A 14,559-nucleotide genomic window follows, 5' to 3' on the forward strand; every position below is an offset into this window, starting at 1 on the left:
CCATAGCAGCGTGACCAAGTGGACATGTCTGCAGTTCCCTATCACACAGAATAACCAGAGCACTTTAGCAGTGGTTGCCCAGCAGCCTTTGCGCTAGGTCTCTTGAAAGCAGGAGGCCACTCGGAGTCTGCCCCCCTCTGAAGCTGTCTAGCTCCTTGTTAGGAAGCTGTGATGATTAAGAACAATGCAAAGTTAGCAAGTGCATAGCACCCTCACCCCCACACTGATACCAGACAGCTCCAACAGTGCATGTATCCAGCATCACACTATCTGCCACTATTGGTCATGGGAAAACCAACCCTGGGTCAACTACCCCAGATATCCACCCACACAGCTGCATACCCAAGCCTTGTCCTGCAGACTGGACTAAAGCAGCAATAATGGTTATGGTCTGTTTTTAGCATTCTGTTAAGTGATTTCTTTTATATTTTAGGATGCACTTACATTCCTGAGGTTATTGTAGCCATTAATATTTTGTTGATTTGAGAAATAGTGAGACAAAGACAAAGATAGTTTTCATCCACCACTTCACTTTCCTAAGTGCCTTAAAAAAGTTGGCACTGTACTGTGGCCAGAGCCAGAAACCCAGAACTTAACTCAGGTCTCCCACATGAACAGCAGGAATCCACTGCTGCCCCATCTCAGGGTCTTAGCTTCACACAGGAAGCTGGAGCCATGCATTGTCCACTAAGGTTTCTGCATTTCTGATGTCCCCAGATGAATGAGTTCCTCTTAAAATTCAGATGCACTGCCTATATCAGAATGGCTGGACACAATCGGTTATCATTCAGCCTGTATCTATACATCCAGGTGTTTTATGTGCAGCCCCTCATACAAGCTTTTGTTTCCATGCTACAGAGGGTCAAACTGAGGCAACTTGCAGGGTCACCTGCACCTCTTGTCAAGCTTCCCAGACCCCAAAGCTGAACCAGCAGGACACACTGAGCCTAGAAGCTTGCACAGCTCTCCCTCCTTCAAAGCAGGGCCTTCTCAGTCCTGGGTCCAATCTCACCGAGTCTACAGATCTGAGCTCCCAGGCTGCTTCCGCAAGGCCCTGGGCTGTGGCCCTCTCCTTCATACTTTGTATGCATCCTTGGTGTTGGCTTTCTTGGATCAACTATTTGTTGGTTGCCTTTCTCTCCTACTTGCCTATAAACAGTAGCGATTGTTGCATAGGTCATGGCAGGTAATGTTTGTGGAGGTGGGACTTAGCATTTGCTACAAGTTTGCAAAATGTCTGCTGAACCTAGCAGGAGGGGCTGATGGATTCAAGAGATGAAGCACCTCACCACCCCCACTTTTCCATTTCCTTTCCATAGCACAGCCACTGTATGTAAGCTCCCTATACTGGCTACAAGAGGTATCCTTTGTCACTGTAACCCTAACACCTGGCTCTGGGCTTGGTGGAATTCATAAATAAAATGGAACCTCAGGTTTCTGACCCAATAACATACTTTAAAGCCACATTATGTGTGAAAGCCTATGAACCCCAGCAGTAGCACCCAGGAAGGGTTTCAAGAATCCTCATCCTTGAAAGAGAATTCCCTGCTTCTGCTTACTCCCTCTATCTCATCTCTGTGATCCTGGGTGAAGTCAGAAGCTTCATTCACAAAGCTCTACCTGGAACCCTCTCTACCTTGCCAGCCACTGCTTGCTGGGAGTGAATGAAGGTCCTGATCCTTGAGAGATTGCCACCAGCCAAGGTGGTTAGATCTGTGGAAGCTTTGGAATAAACACAGTCAGATTAAGTAAGGAAAAAGGGAAAAGAAACAAACAAACAACTCTGCACCAGGTTCTGGCCTCTCAAGCACAAGAATAAATGTGGTGTCCTTGACCAGGAGAGCAAGCACTGGACACACCCCACTTAGTTTTCACCCAGTCCTTTCACCACCATCAGTAGTCCCCAGGCCTGGGGTGGGGCCGCCTGAGAGATTCTGAACTACTCAGCAGGCTCTCTCTGACCCTGCCAGACTGTCTACAGGACAGGTTCCTTCCCCAGATGTCCTGTGCCTCCTGAGCTCCAATTTCCAGTCTCAACCCACTACAGAAGCCCTCCCTCCACACATCTCTGATGCCCCAATGCACACCATGTCTCCCACACACCTGTTTGCCCAGCCCCTCCAAGCACACTTGTTCTTTCCTCTACCAGTTAGTGTGTCCTCACATCACACCCTCTGTCTCCCTAGGCGCACCCTCACGGGGGCAAGGAGGGCTATCTGCCCCTCACTGTGGAATTCTTAGGGGGCAGGACACCCTTCAGCATAGAACCCTCAAATGGCTGAATTTCCAACTGCTACCCCAAACTGCTTTTCATCTGAGGTTCCGAGCAGAACACCCTGTGCTCTCTGGTACTTAGATATCAGAATCTGCCCCCCATCCCAGGACTGAGTGCCCCACCCTTGCTCCTACCCCCTCCGCCAGTGGGGAAGGGGGGGAAATCTCCTCACTCCTCCCTGAGGAAAATTAAGAGAAAGAACAGGAAATGGAACTCCACCACTGGTCTCTGGGTTAATTATTTTAATCAAGAAGACAGGACCTCCTAGCACAATTCCTCTTTGCATCCTCTTTTGCTGTCTTAGTATTAAAAGGATTCATTTATTCTAACTCCTAAGAGTAAGGAGTTTCTGCGGCTGCAGAAAGCGTGGCTGCTTCAGTGCATGGATGCCATGCAAAACTCAGGGTTGCAGGCCTGGGAGGCCGAGCAAAGGGAGCAAAGCAGGAAGAGCTGCACTGAAAAGACTCAGAAAATCCTCATTACAATTCAGCAGCCCCTTCCGTCGGCCAGGTGCAGGCTCTGGCGCCTCAAGTTCTCCACCTGTCAAACGGAAGTGGTGATGCTCAAGTTCATTACCCATAAAGGGAAGTCCTGAGCACCTGTAATATCCGCCTCCCCCCTCCACTGTCCTGGGGGAGACATCTGCCCTGGCTTTCAAGGCAGGTCTTGGCCCGGACTGGAAGGCTGAGGCTCCCCCGGGAGAGCCTTCTGCAGTCCAGCAGCTGGGTACCACGGAAACGGCGATTCAGGCTGGTGAGTGGGATGGGTGACACGGCATTTTAGACCAGAACTTGGTGACCTTGGGTTTTGGTAGCGGGGTGTGAGTGGGACGTGGTGGGTGCGGGGGTATCCAGAGCCTCAGAGCTCAGTGGGGGAACTCGGCTGGGGCTCCTGTGCCTACAAGTCAAGCGCAGACCAGTAGTGGCGTAGGAGGAAAAAGGAAGGCAGCTTGGCAGCCCACGGGGGAAGGCAGAGGCAGCACGACGCCACCTTGCAGGGGGCTCAGCCCCAGGCCATATCCCCTTTACAGGATGAAGCATCCCCCTACCCGCTACCTCAGTCCCCGGGGACCACAGCCTCTGTCCCCCGGGGAGGGAATGGGCCTCTAGCGCTGGCTCCTCGCTTTCCCGGAGTAAGGCCCAATCGCCGGGGCTTCCTGTTAGCAGCTGGCGCTGATCCCTTCGTTCTCCATTCCCACCCCTACCAGCGAAGAAAGGGTCCCCAGCCATTTCATTTCCTTGCTGTCCAACCGCGCCGTCACCCTGGCAGCATCTTGGGCGCGGGCGGCCCCACCCATGCACCTGACCGGTGGTCGGTGACTCCCGCTATCCCCGAAGAGGAAGCAGGGAGTTGGGGAGGGCTCCCAGAGCAGCGACGAGCCCAGGGCCTGCAGTGGACAGCGGCTGCTCAGGCTAGAGTCCAGCAGGGGCTAGGAGAGGAAGGGGACACTTAACCAGGGCGGCCGAGGGCGGGCGGAAGACCAGGCACTGTGGACTTTAACGGTGGGGCGAGGGGAGGTGAGGGCCAGGCCTATGCGGGCTGAGTGGCCAGAATCGCCCCGGGGGGTCCTGGAGCCGGAAGAGGCCTGGGCCCAGACACTGTCCACACCCCAGAAGCGGGGCGGGGCGGGTGGGGGAGGGGAGGGGTGAACTGGTCTCCAGCTTTGGGGAAAGAATCGGATCACTCGGCCACCCCCACTCCGCCTTTCGTCGAAGAGGACGCACGGCATTTTCTCAATTCTTGGTCGGCGCGGCTTCCAGACCCCTCCCCCGACGCCCCTAGGCGCCGCCGGTCTCCAGAAGAGAAAGAGCCCAGCAGGGGTCCGCCCGCCCCGCCCCGCCCTGCCGCGGACCGCCTGCGGCTGACTGAGATATGCGGGCCCAGGTGTGTCCTCCCCCGGCCTTGCGGGCAGCCCAGGATCTGGAGCCACGGCGCCCTCCGCCTCCCCTCCCCTCCCCCCTTGGACGCGGACGGCTCCAGCCCAGGCCCGCAGTGGCATGAAGGTGGCCTTTACCTCCTCTCGTAGGTTGGGAGGGGTGCAGCCAGCGCAACTGAGCCAGCTGCCGCAGTCGCCGCCGCCCTCCATTCATTAAAAAAAAAAAAAAAAGCAACAACCTCCACCCCTTTGTAAAAAAACAACGACGGCCCTGGGAGCGGAGAGAACCAGCCCCAGCCATCACGGGTTAAGTTCTTTTCCGGCCCCCCATTCATAAAAAAAGGAGCGCGGCGCATGCGCGCACGGGATCTCTTGTGCCCACCCATTCATAGAATCGCGGATTGCGCGCGTGCGCACTGTCGCTGCCTGCCCTCCCATTCATAAAAAAGCCATTTTCCCAGGCAGTGGTTGCAACATCGCCGCGGAGGCAGCGAGCAGAGCTGACAGCGCGGAGCTTGCGCTGCGGGGCGCAGGGAGCCTTGCCGGTTCCTGCCGCCGGCGTCTGCGCGTACAGCGGCGGCTGACCCGCTTGGGCTCCGGGATTTGCACAGACGTGGAGCGATGCTTGTGACTCTGCGGCTCCTCAGAGTAAGTCTCTGGCCGGGGCTGGGACCCACAGCTGCTCGCTCGGAGCCCCAGCTAGGTTGCCCTCGGGCTGGGACAAACGGTGCGCTATTTCGGGCCAGGGCTCAGTGTTCCTTCCCGCTGCTTGTGCCTGCCTAAGTCGCTGCGGTGCACCGCAGCTCCCTGGCGCCCTTGGCCCGCCGGCTCGGGCTTTTGGGGTGCCATGGCAGCACCGCTCCCGACCCCCGGGCATTGCCAAGCCCAGCTTCCCGCGGCGACTAGACTCAAGAAGCTCCGTGCGTGTCCCGGGAGTTTGCCTCTGGCCCGGCCTCTCTCCTGCTGCCACCACCTCCCGCTGGAGCTGGCGGCCCAGGACTTAGTCGAGAGCCGCCGCTTGGGTCCGGGGGGCGCCCTCGCCCACCCTGCAGCTCGGGCTCACGGCGCCAACCCTGCGTGGGTTTCCCCTCTGCCCGCCGCAGCGGCCTGTGTTCGACGTAGCTTTTTTTTTTCCTTCATGTCTTCGGAGCCGTGACGGGCCCGCTTTGCTTTCCTTCCCTGGTGTCTTGCCCGGCGGTGGTCAGCGCGGGGCCGACATAGGTTAGACATGTCTGTTCCCTCCGCTCGGCGAGGCGGTTCTGTGCCGTCTGACCTTTGCTTAGCCGCGGCATTTTGTGGCTTGCATTCGACTGCCGCTCACCTTCCCCCTCCCCGGCCTCTGCAGGGCCAGAGGCCCCTTGGCTGCCCCATATCTTCCTAATCCTCGGACGTCGAGCAGTGCCATGGCCCTCCGGGCCGAGTCTGGACTGTGACAGGGGCTGAAGGTGCGTTTACATAACGCCGGGCGTGTGGGAGCTAGAGGCAGAAGTGGCGTGCGTAGGAGAGATAAGGCTCCTATTCTGCCTCCTTCCTTCTTGGTGGTACGAAGCTTGCCATCACCGGCAAGAGAAAGATAGAGACGGTAGGTTCTGAAAACCCCGAGTCGCCAAGGCCACAGGGCAAGGAGGGGGGTAAGGGCGGGCCCGGCCGGCTGGGGTAGCTGAAACTTGGCTCCGTTACTGGGGCCGGGGCTGTGCCCAGTTCCCCCTTCATTGCATACGATCAAAAAGCGTTTAGACAGTAGCTGCTCTTGTGCAAGAGGATGGTTTCTCAATTCTCTTTGATTGGGGGCTGGGGGTTGTGGGCAGCGGAGTCCAGAGAGATGGAAAATGGTTGCGTGGTTGGAAGGACGGAGAAACCGAGGGGACAGTCTTGGACGGTGGGCAGGCGCCAGAAGCTCGTGTCGCCTTTTTGCCCAGCTGCTGCATGGGCCACCATATTGCCAGGCCCGGTGAGGGCAGGAGGCCTCACTATGGCGCAGCCAGACCCTGGGGAAGCCCCCGGCAGGGTTGGTGCTGAAAGCCAAGGTAGATTTAAGTGGTGGCATCCCGGCCCGGTGGCATCTCTTCCGAGCTGCCTCTGCAGCAGCAGTGGGACCCTGCCCTGGCGGGGGAAGAGGCCAAAGAAGCTGCAGAGGCTCGGGGCTGCTCGGAGGCGCTGACCTTTCTGACAAGCCTCTTGGAAGAGTCGGGGGAGGGGTCCAAAGCTGAAAGGTAGCAGGCCCTGAGCAGTTGGGAAATGGGGATTTATCAATCTTCCATGGGCTCGGTCTGGCCAGAGGCCCTACCCAGTGCTGCTCGGGTGGATTTCACAATGTTTAGTGATCTCCGGATCTTCACAGATGGAGCATAAACATGAGAAGCGTCCAATTTTTTTTATCCCCGTGTGTGTGAGGAGAGGTCTATTGCTGGTCTCACTCAAGAGTGAGAGGACAGCTGTACATGTCCTGTGTGAATTGCATGTCCTCCTCCTCCCTTGGGAGGGTCTACCTGGTGATGGAGCATACACGGAACAGCTGGGGCTGGACCCGTGGGGGTGGGGCATTTTCCTAGCAGATCTTTGAAATCTCAGCAGTCAGCCAGGTGAGGGCAATTTGGGAAGATGGATGCCTTGGTTGGTTGTCAACCGGTGTTTGAATTCTGCACTTGGAAGTCACTCCCTTTTGGTAGGGTGTAAGTGCTGTACTTCCAGCTGATTCCCGTGGCCTCTTCAGCTTCTCCTCTGCAAGTGGCCTTAGGCTCTGAGGCTTTGGGGTGGGAGGTGGCAGCAGGAGGCAGGTCATGCTGATGGCAATGGTATGAGGCTTGAGCAAGGCAGAGACTTGGGGCACTGGGATCGCGCAGGTGTCATCCTGGTCTGGATCCTTCCAGAAGCAGCTGGCAGATGGAGCTTTCTGGAGTTGCAACCTCTATGCAGTTCATACCCCCATCCCCGACCTCCACTCTGATGAACCTGGCTTCTCTAGTGTTTGAAATCAAGGAAGGAGAAGATGGTCCTGAGCAATTGACCTGAGCATGTGGGAACTGTTCAGGTCCAGTTTCTGATGCTGAGTGTCCTCTGGGGCTGGGAGCCTTCTTTCTGAGGTCAGCCCCTTCTACCAGAACCCTCTACTGGCCCAGCAGGCGGGTGCCCAGAAGGCCTGGGAAGCATCTGTCCTCTTTTATTCCAAGAAGTGGAGGTTTCTTTGAAAGCATTTCATTTTGTTCTGAAGTCTGAGTGCTGGTCACCTGGCCCAGGAGGTAGAAGGTGGGGGGAGTCCAGGCCAAGCCCCTGGGTTTGGGAACACTACTGAAAAACAGAGATTTGGGATGGCACTGTGATGTGGCTTCTACAGAAGGCTGGAGTGGAGAAGTTTCCTTTTCTGGGCCAACCACAGGTCTCCCTGACAAAGGACAATCAGTGACTCAAGGGTGCATTTCTGCCTTTTTTTTTCCCTCAATGAGCCAGAGGAAGAAAATGATGAACACCATCTGGGAAGCTGGGTTAGCTCTTTTCAGGCCCAGCTAGGGGCCAGATAGCAGACCTGTTCAGCGTGGCCCTCTGCAGAATGGAGAGCACAGACACCTCCCCGCCTTGGCTGCCATCCGGTCAGGGAACATGGACAAGCAGGCTTCCCTGGGCACATGGGCTCCTGGCAGAGGCAGGTGTGGGGGTGCTCTGGGCTCTGAGGGGTTTGGCGCCTGTGGCCAGCCTCGCAGGGCTCCCCCTTCAGCTGTGACTGATTGTTTTAACCAAGGTCGGGCCCCAGTTGGTGAAGGAAGCCTGGGCACTAGGAGAGAGCACAGATGTGCTGGGTCTAGTGGAGGAGGGGAGAAGCCCTGTGGGGTAGGTGGCCACTTGCAGAAGACTCTTTTTCTGGCTGGGGGAAGGAAAGTCATTTCCTGCCCCTGTCCCAGGAGTAAGCTGAGGTCTATTATTGTCACTTAATTTCTTGAGAAATAATCCCATCTTGGTGTCTGTGGCAAGAAGCACCGCCCCCTTGGGAGAGGAGGAGGAAGTTGTCTAGGGTTTGTTGCCTACTCCTGACCATCCATGACTTGGATCAGTATTTTTCAAACTTGTTAGCAGGTTCCTTCTAGCTCCCTCCTGACTCTTGGATTCTTTCCAGGAATCTAAGCAGAGTCTCCTTTCCACCTTTACAAGGTGGAGGGGAGAGCACAGTAAGGTAAAAACTTGAAGGTGATGAAAAAGGCCCCTAGGAAGGCCCCTAGCAAGATTCCCACCCTTCTCTGTGTTGGAGGTGATGGCTTATGGAAGAAGGCAGAGAGAGGACAGTGATGAGATGTAATGAGGAAAGGCATTCTTTGTCATCTGGGAACTGGACAACGAGGCAGGATTCCCAGACAAACCCAGTAGCCTGAATGCTTTCTATTCCCACTGGGGCCTTTCTCAGCTCAACTTGCCTTCCTCTGCAGGGTGCAGGGAGACGCTGAGCCCTTCCTCCCCCCCAACACATACTTTTCAGAGCAGTAAGTCCGTCATCCGGTTATAGCTCCATTCACTCAACTGGGTTACTGCCAGCAGGACCCCGACAGAGGGGGTGGGGGAGACAGGCTCTTTCCTCAGAGTTCTTACTGGGTGAACCCTCTGGGATTGCCCATACCGGCAGGGGCAGTGTGAACCTGCCTGTGCCTTCAGAGCCTCCTCCTGCCATTCTGTCACAAGCTGCCCTGTAGTTTTCAAAGCATGGCTCTCAGGTTTTCCCAATGCCACTTCCTCCCAAGGGCAAGTCAGATGAGGAGAGCATGACATCTGGTTCTGGTGTGTAGACTGGTCTTAGCCAGCCTCTAGGGAGATGAAGGCTGGACGTGTAGCCCTTTACCCACAGGTGCAAGGGCAGTGTCAGGCTGCCATCCCCGCCCCCTTGCTGGCTCTAGGGTGTTAAATATCCTGCTGACCCAGGGGTTGTAGGGCTCCCCTGGCTCCTCCTCCCCATCCTCAGCTCTGGCTTTGGAAGGAAGCCTCATTGGTGAAGGTGCCCAGGTGAACCTAGGTTCACCTTGATAGAGGTGGGAAGAAGGGACAGTCTTCTAACATAGGACTTCCTTCGAGGGGCTGCTTCAGGGTATATCTGCAGATAAGACCCTCTGGACTTGGAAACAGGAAATGAGAGCTCCTAGGAAATGGGGGTTGAGGCACCAGCACTGGTGGAGCATTTCCTGGCTGTGACAGGGAGTGGCACTTGCACACCTTTCTGTGGATGTTCAGTGGTCAAGGGCAGCATGCTGAATGGCAGGACGCTCAGGCCTTTGCTTGTTTGGGTTTGAGTCCTGCTCACTCTCGCTACCTGTGGCTTCTTGACCCTTTGTGCTCCCAGTTCTTCCTCTATGAAAGGGGTGTTTTCTTCTGTGGGGCTGGTACAGCTTGAATGAGAGAAACCAATGAGGGCTTAACACGGGGCTTGGTACCACGGACTTGGAGCTGCTCTTATGATTGCGAGGATTTATTAGAGTGTTGAATAGAGATAAAGCTCACTTCTCATGCTAATCTATAAGTCTGCCACCTAAAAGTTGGTAGAGGTACTGTGTGGGCTCAGTGGAGTGCTGGCTTTGTTTTTGTCTCCAGAGCCTTCCAAATTGGCCATCATTCTCCTGCAAACAGCCTAAATGAGGCAAAGCCTCCTGTCTCCTATCTATATTATAAATCTCTTACTTCCTTGCAGGGAAAGCCAAGAGTACATATTAAACTGCACTTAAGATCAGGTGCAGAGCTCAGACTGCAGGGTGGGTGTGTCCCGGGGAGTGGTTACTGATCTACTAAAGCACCATGAGAGCTGTGTTTTTTTTTTTCTTTGAGAATTCATTTTAGCCTTGCTGTTGAGGGGTCATCAGTTGCTTATCTTTGTCAGTTGTGGACGGAGGGTCCCTGCTCCTGGGGAGGTGCCTAGGACAATGGCAATCTTGTGCCTGCTGAATTGGTGGCCGGAGGGAATATACATCTGGGCTGTGATGGGGTGACATCCTATAGAATACACCTGCCGGAGGGAGCCCTTGTGTGTTGTCCCAAAAGAGCTGAGTCATGGTGGGCCAAGCTTCCTGCTCCACCAGATCCTGACAGCTATCTCTAGAGGGAGGGAGATATGGAGCCTGCCCTGCCTTGCTAAGAAGTGTAGCTGGTTTTCAAGAACTCCATGAATTGTGATATGAGTGGCTATACATGGACTGTTTTTCACAACGTGGCTAGTCCCAATGCCAGTCTTGAGAGACGAAAGCAGTATGAGCTTCCAAGATGCCCCTCTTGTTGCCTTGGCAGGACACTGCCTGGGCCTCTAGCATGAGTGAGTCCTTTCTTTGTCCAGGGTGAATGCTCTGACATGGCATCATGGCACCAGTGGCAGCCAGACCTGCAGAGCCTTCCCTGATGCCCTTTCCCTGTCTTTACCTCCAGGCAGGTGTCCACAGTGCAGGGACCTGCATCTGCTAAACCTCATCTGTTGGTATGGTTTATTCCAGAAGCAGGGCTTTGGAAACGTTATTCACAATACACGGACAATTCCTGTGGAGTTTCTGCCTTGTTGCTAGGCTTGATGCCTGGCAAGAATCCCCCATAGATGCTTGCTTATGTCCTTCTATTTATCCCTGGCCCTGCGGGATCCACCAGGGGAGGCTGCTTTGGGAAATCGCTCCTTTGTGGTGGTAAGCCCACTACAACCTTGGTCTCGCATCCAAGGGTGAAACTGTCAGTCGCCAGAAGAGAACTCTGAGGCAGCCACTGTGGACCTCTAGGCAGACTTTGTCCAGGACAGGAAAAAATAATGTGTGACAAACTTTTAAGTAGGCAGGGCCTTGAGTGGAGCCAGTACTGATGCCCTGTGTGAAAGGGAAATAGTAATTGACGGAGCATTGACCCTTGCCAACTGGATGCTACAACGGAAGAGAGCCCTTTGCATACCCCCCCCCATCTGCTAGTTGAACTTTTTCAGTTAGAACTAGCTCTGTAGCTTTGGCTACTTGCAGCCTCTACACACACCTCCCCTTCCCCAACAATGTAACCATCTCTGATCAGACTGTTGTCTCCAGGTGGGAAAAGAACAGTTCCCTGAGTGCTGGCTTCATCTGCCCGTTTATTCTCCCATGTGCTGCTGAGCTGTGATGGAGTCCCAGGCACAGCCAACTGGCATCCCTCTGCACCAAATGTGTCCCTTTCAGACAATGGCAGGGGGCCCTTGGGCTCAGCAGTCCCAATGAGGGCTAGAAGAACTCAAACCCCATAACATTCAGAATGACCCTTTTAAAGCATACACACACACACACACACAGCTTTCCTCTTCTTTGCCTCCAGTCTCCCAGGGTTCTTAAGTTTGGGGTGGGATCTTCTAGGATCTAGTCTTTAACGTCAGAGCCCAGGTCAGATCCCCCTGAGTAGAGGCCGTGGCCTTCTGTTGCTATTTCTTTAAATTGATCTCCAGCCGAATTCCCAGTGTAAAGGTCAGCAGGCAAGGAAACGGCACTTCTAATAGAAAACAATGTGCACTTTCTAAATTTGCACCAAGCCGTTTCCGCTCTTTGATTTAAGTGACTTCCTGGGGTTCCATGTCAGGCACTGCAGTTGAATCTCTGGCTGGGTTCCAAGTGAAAATTGCACTCCCTCAGTGAAATGAGAAACTGAACCGGGGTTGGCTCTGCGCTTCTGGTGAGCAGCCTTGAGGCCTAATGTTTAGCTCGGTACTTGCAGATGGGGCGGGGGGAACCACCCTGGACTGCTCATCCAGGTTGTCAAGCTCACCTGCCTAGGGGCTACTAGCAGCTTGAAGATTGCTGCTTGTAGGAGTGGCAGCAGGAAGGATACCCCAGATGTGCAGGTATCCTTCTGCCTGTTGCAGAGCAGAGGCTTCTGTTTCTTGAGCTGACACACTCCAGGGGAGAACACACAGGCGCTGGCTCTTTAGGTACATCACATTGTCCCCAGCTTGTTTGGGCTGAGACAGAGTGGTTATGTTATGGGGAGGTGAATAAAAATCAAGTACTTATTAACATGCATCGGGCAGGATGCTGGGAAGAACATGTTTCCATTTCATCCTCTGCAAGAGCCCATTTCACAGAAGGAAAACTGAGGCCTGGGTACAGAGATTAAAAATTCATGCACAGCCAAAACCTCACACCCCAGTGAAAACCCAGACTTGGTTTGATTCTAAATCTAAGCTCTGAAGTAAGGAAGTGTGTTTGTGGGTGATGAGAATGAACTTGGGCTGCTTAGGTCTGGCTCATGGTCCTGTGATTCTGGACAGGTGACTTAGAGCTCAGAGGGGAGATAACACTACATGCTGTGGCCCTGGACCTTGTATACTGCCCCTTCAGAGTTCCTTCCACCCTGTTTCCCACTGTTGGTGGTACTGCTGTCATAAATGGCCCCTATTGTTAGGGACTGGCTGCTAAGTCCACTGAGGAAGAATTTAATTTGTTTTGGGTGGACTCCTGAGGACCTGATGGGTGGTGGGCGGTTGTCAGGTTGGACACTGACACCTGGAAATCTACTCTCTCCTTTTTCCCCTTCAGGGTCCCTAGAAGCCTGTTCTTGGTGCCATCCAGGACCTCTGACCCCATGGATCCCCCAATCCCACAGAGCGTGCCCCTGACTACCAGCTCAGTCATGGTCCAGCCCCTCCTTGACAGCCGGATGCCCCACAGCAGGCTCCAACACCCACTCACCATCCTCCCTATCGACCAGATGAAGACCAGCCACGTGGAGAATGACTACATAGACAACCCTGGCCTGGTACCTCCCACTGGCCCTAAACGGTCCCGGGCTGGGGCCCCTGAGCTGGCCCCAACACCTGCCCGCTGTGACCAGGACGTCACCCATCACTGGATCTCCTTCAGCGGGCGCCCCAGCTCTGTCAGTAGTAGCAGCAGCACCTCCTCTGACCAGCGGCTCTTGGACCACATGGCCCCACCGCCCATGGCCGACCAGGCCTCACCCAGGGCCGTGCGCATCCAACCCAAGGTAGTCCACTGCAAGCCGCTGGACTTCAAGGGCCCAGCAGCCCCACCAGAGCTGGACAAGCACTTCTTGCTGTGTGAGGCATGCGGAAAGTGTAAGTGCAAGGAGTGTGCGTCCCCTCGGACGTTACCATCCTGCTGGGTCTGTAACCAGGAGTGTCTGTGCTCGGCACAAACCCTGGTCAACTATGGCACGTGCATGTGCCTCGTGCAGGGCGTCTTCTATCACTGCACCAATGAGGACGATGAGGGCTCCTGCGCCGACCACCCCTGCTCCTGCTCTCACTCAAACTGCTGCGCCCGCTGGTCCTTCATGGGAGCCCTATCCCTGGTGCTGCCCTGCCTGCTCTGCTACCTTCCTGCCACCGGCTGCGTGAAGCTGGCCCAGCGTGGCTATGACCGTGTGCGCCGCCCTGGCTGCCGCTGCAAGCACACGAACAGTGTCATCTGCAAGGCGGCTGGTGGTGGAGGAGATGCCAAGGCCACCAGACCTGACAAGCCTTTCTGAGGCTTTGGGCCAGTGGGATGTGGTGTATTTCTGGCAGCCACCTGAGGCTGGCTTTGCTGAGCTGTCCATTCCTCCTGCTGCTTCCAGCTTGGGGAGAAATGGGGACCACCACGCACTCGCCCACCTTGCTCCCTCAGAAGGAAGCAGCAGCACCTTGGGGTTTCCATGGGGCCCCGGAATCCGGTGTGTGACAGACCGAGGCAGAGTGGGACATGGTTCAGGAAGATTGGACACATGGATATGGACACACCGGAAGTCAGAGCTGCCAGAAATCCTTCCCAGCCCCCATCCTTGCTCTCCTCCACCCCTTTCATTCTCTGGCAACCTGCCTGTGAGGACTGGGTCACCAGAGTACCTTGGAGAATTCTAGGAGTCTTGACTTCCGTACCTTCTTCTCCTTCCCCTGCTCACTTCATGCGTACCTGCCGTTAGCATTTTGGGGAAGGCCTTGAACACCCTTGCAGACCCTGTTGTACAGCTGTGGGAACCCCCTGTAAAGCAATGAGCACAGTCTCGGAGTGCGGGGTTGACCTTTTCTTGCTGGAGCCACTGGCTGGATTCAGGAGCTGAGCTGTGTGCAGTGGGTGGCTCACCCTCCAATTTGCTGCCTGGGAGATACCTTGCTCATCATGCCGTCCTTGGAGTCACAGACTGGCCTGCCTGCTACAGTTCCTGAGTTCTCCCTGCTCAGATTCCCTCCCAGAAACTTCACAAGGCAGCAAGCAGAGGCGAGACCAAACACTGTTTTGCCACTGAGTCTTTGGCTGTGGTCCCCAGCTCCAGTCTTTTTTTTTTTTTTTTTTTTGGTTATATATAAAATAATGAAACCCGATGCTGAACCCAGTGTTTTAAAAAAGTAATACAACAACTTGCTTCCTTTTGGGCCACCCCCAGGAAGGGCTGATTTCATAATCTGGGGTGCGTGCAACCTGAAGGAGCACAATCCCCCTTAACACCAAGA

General features: G+C 55.1%; 1 protein-coding gene across 1 annotated transcript; it reads left to right on the forward strand.

The window, feature by feature from the left end:
• The first annotated feature begins 4,602 nt into the window (after positions 1 to 4,602).
• Positions 4,603 to 13,607, forward strand: SPRY4 (sprouty RTK signaling antagonist 4). The gene is made up of 2 exons (XM_040976079.1): positions 4,603 to 4,799; positions 12,647 to 13,607. The coding sequence occupies exon 2, from the start codon at positions 12,693 to 12,695 to the stop codon at positions 13,596 to 13,598; it is 906 nt and encodes a 301-aa protein (XP_040832013.1). The 5' UTR covers positions 4,603 to 4,799; positions 12,647 to 12,692; the 3' UTR covers positions 13,599 to 13,607.
• The last annotated feature ends 952 nt before the right edge of the window (positions 13,608 to 14,559 follow it).

This window comes from Ochotona curzoniae, unplaced genomic scaffold, assembly GCF_017591425.1.
Source record: "Ochotona curzoniae isolate NIBS_2020 unplaced genomic scaffold, NIBS_Ocur_1.0 contig_1, whole genome shotgun sequence".
Classification (NCBI taxonomy): Eukaryota; Metazoa; Chordata; class Mammalia; order Lagomorpha; family Ochotonidae; genus Ochotona; species Ochotona curzoniae.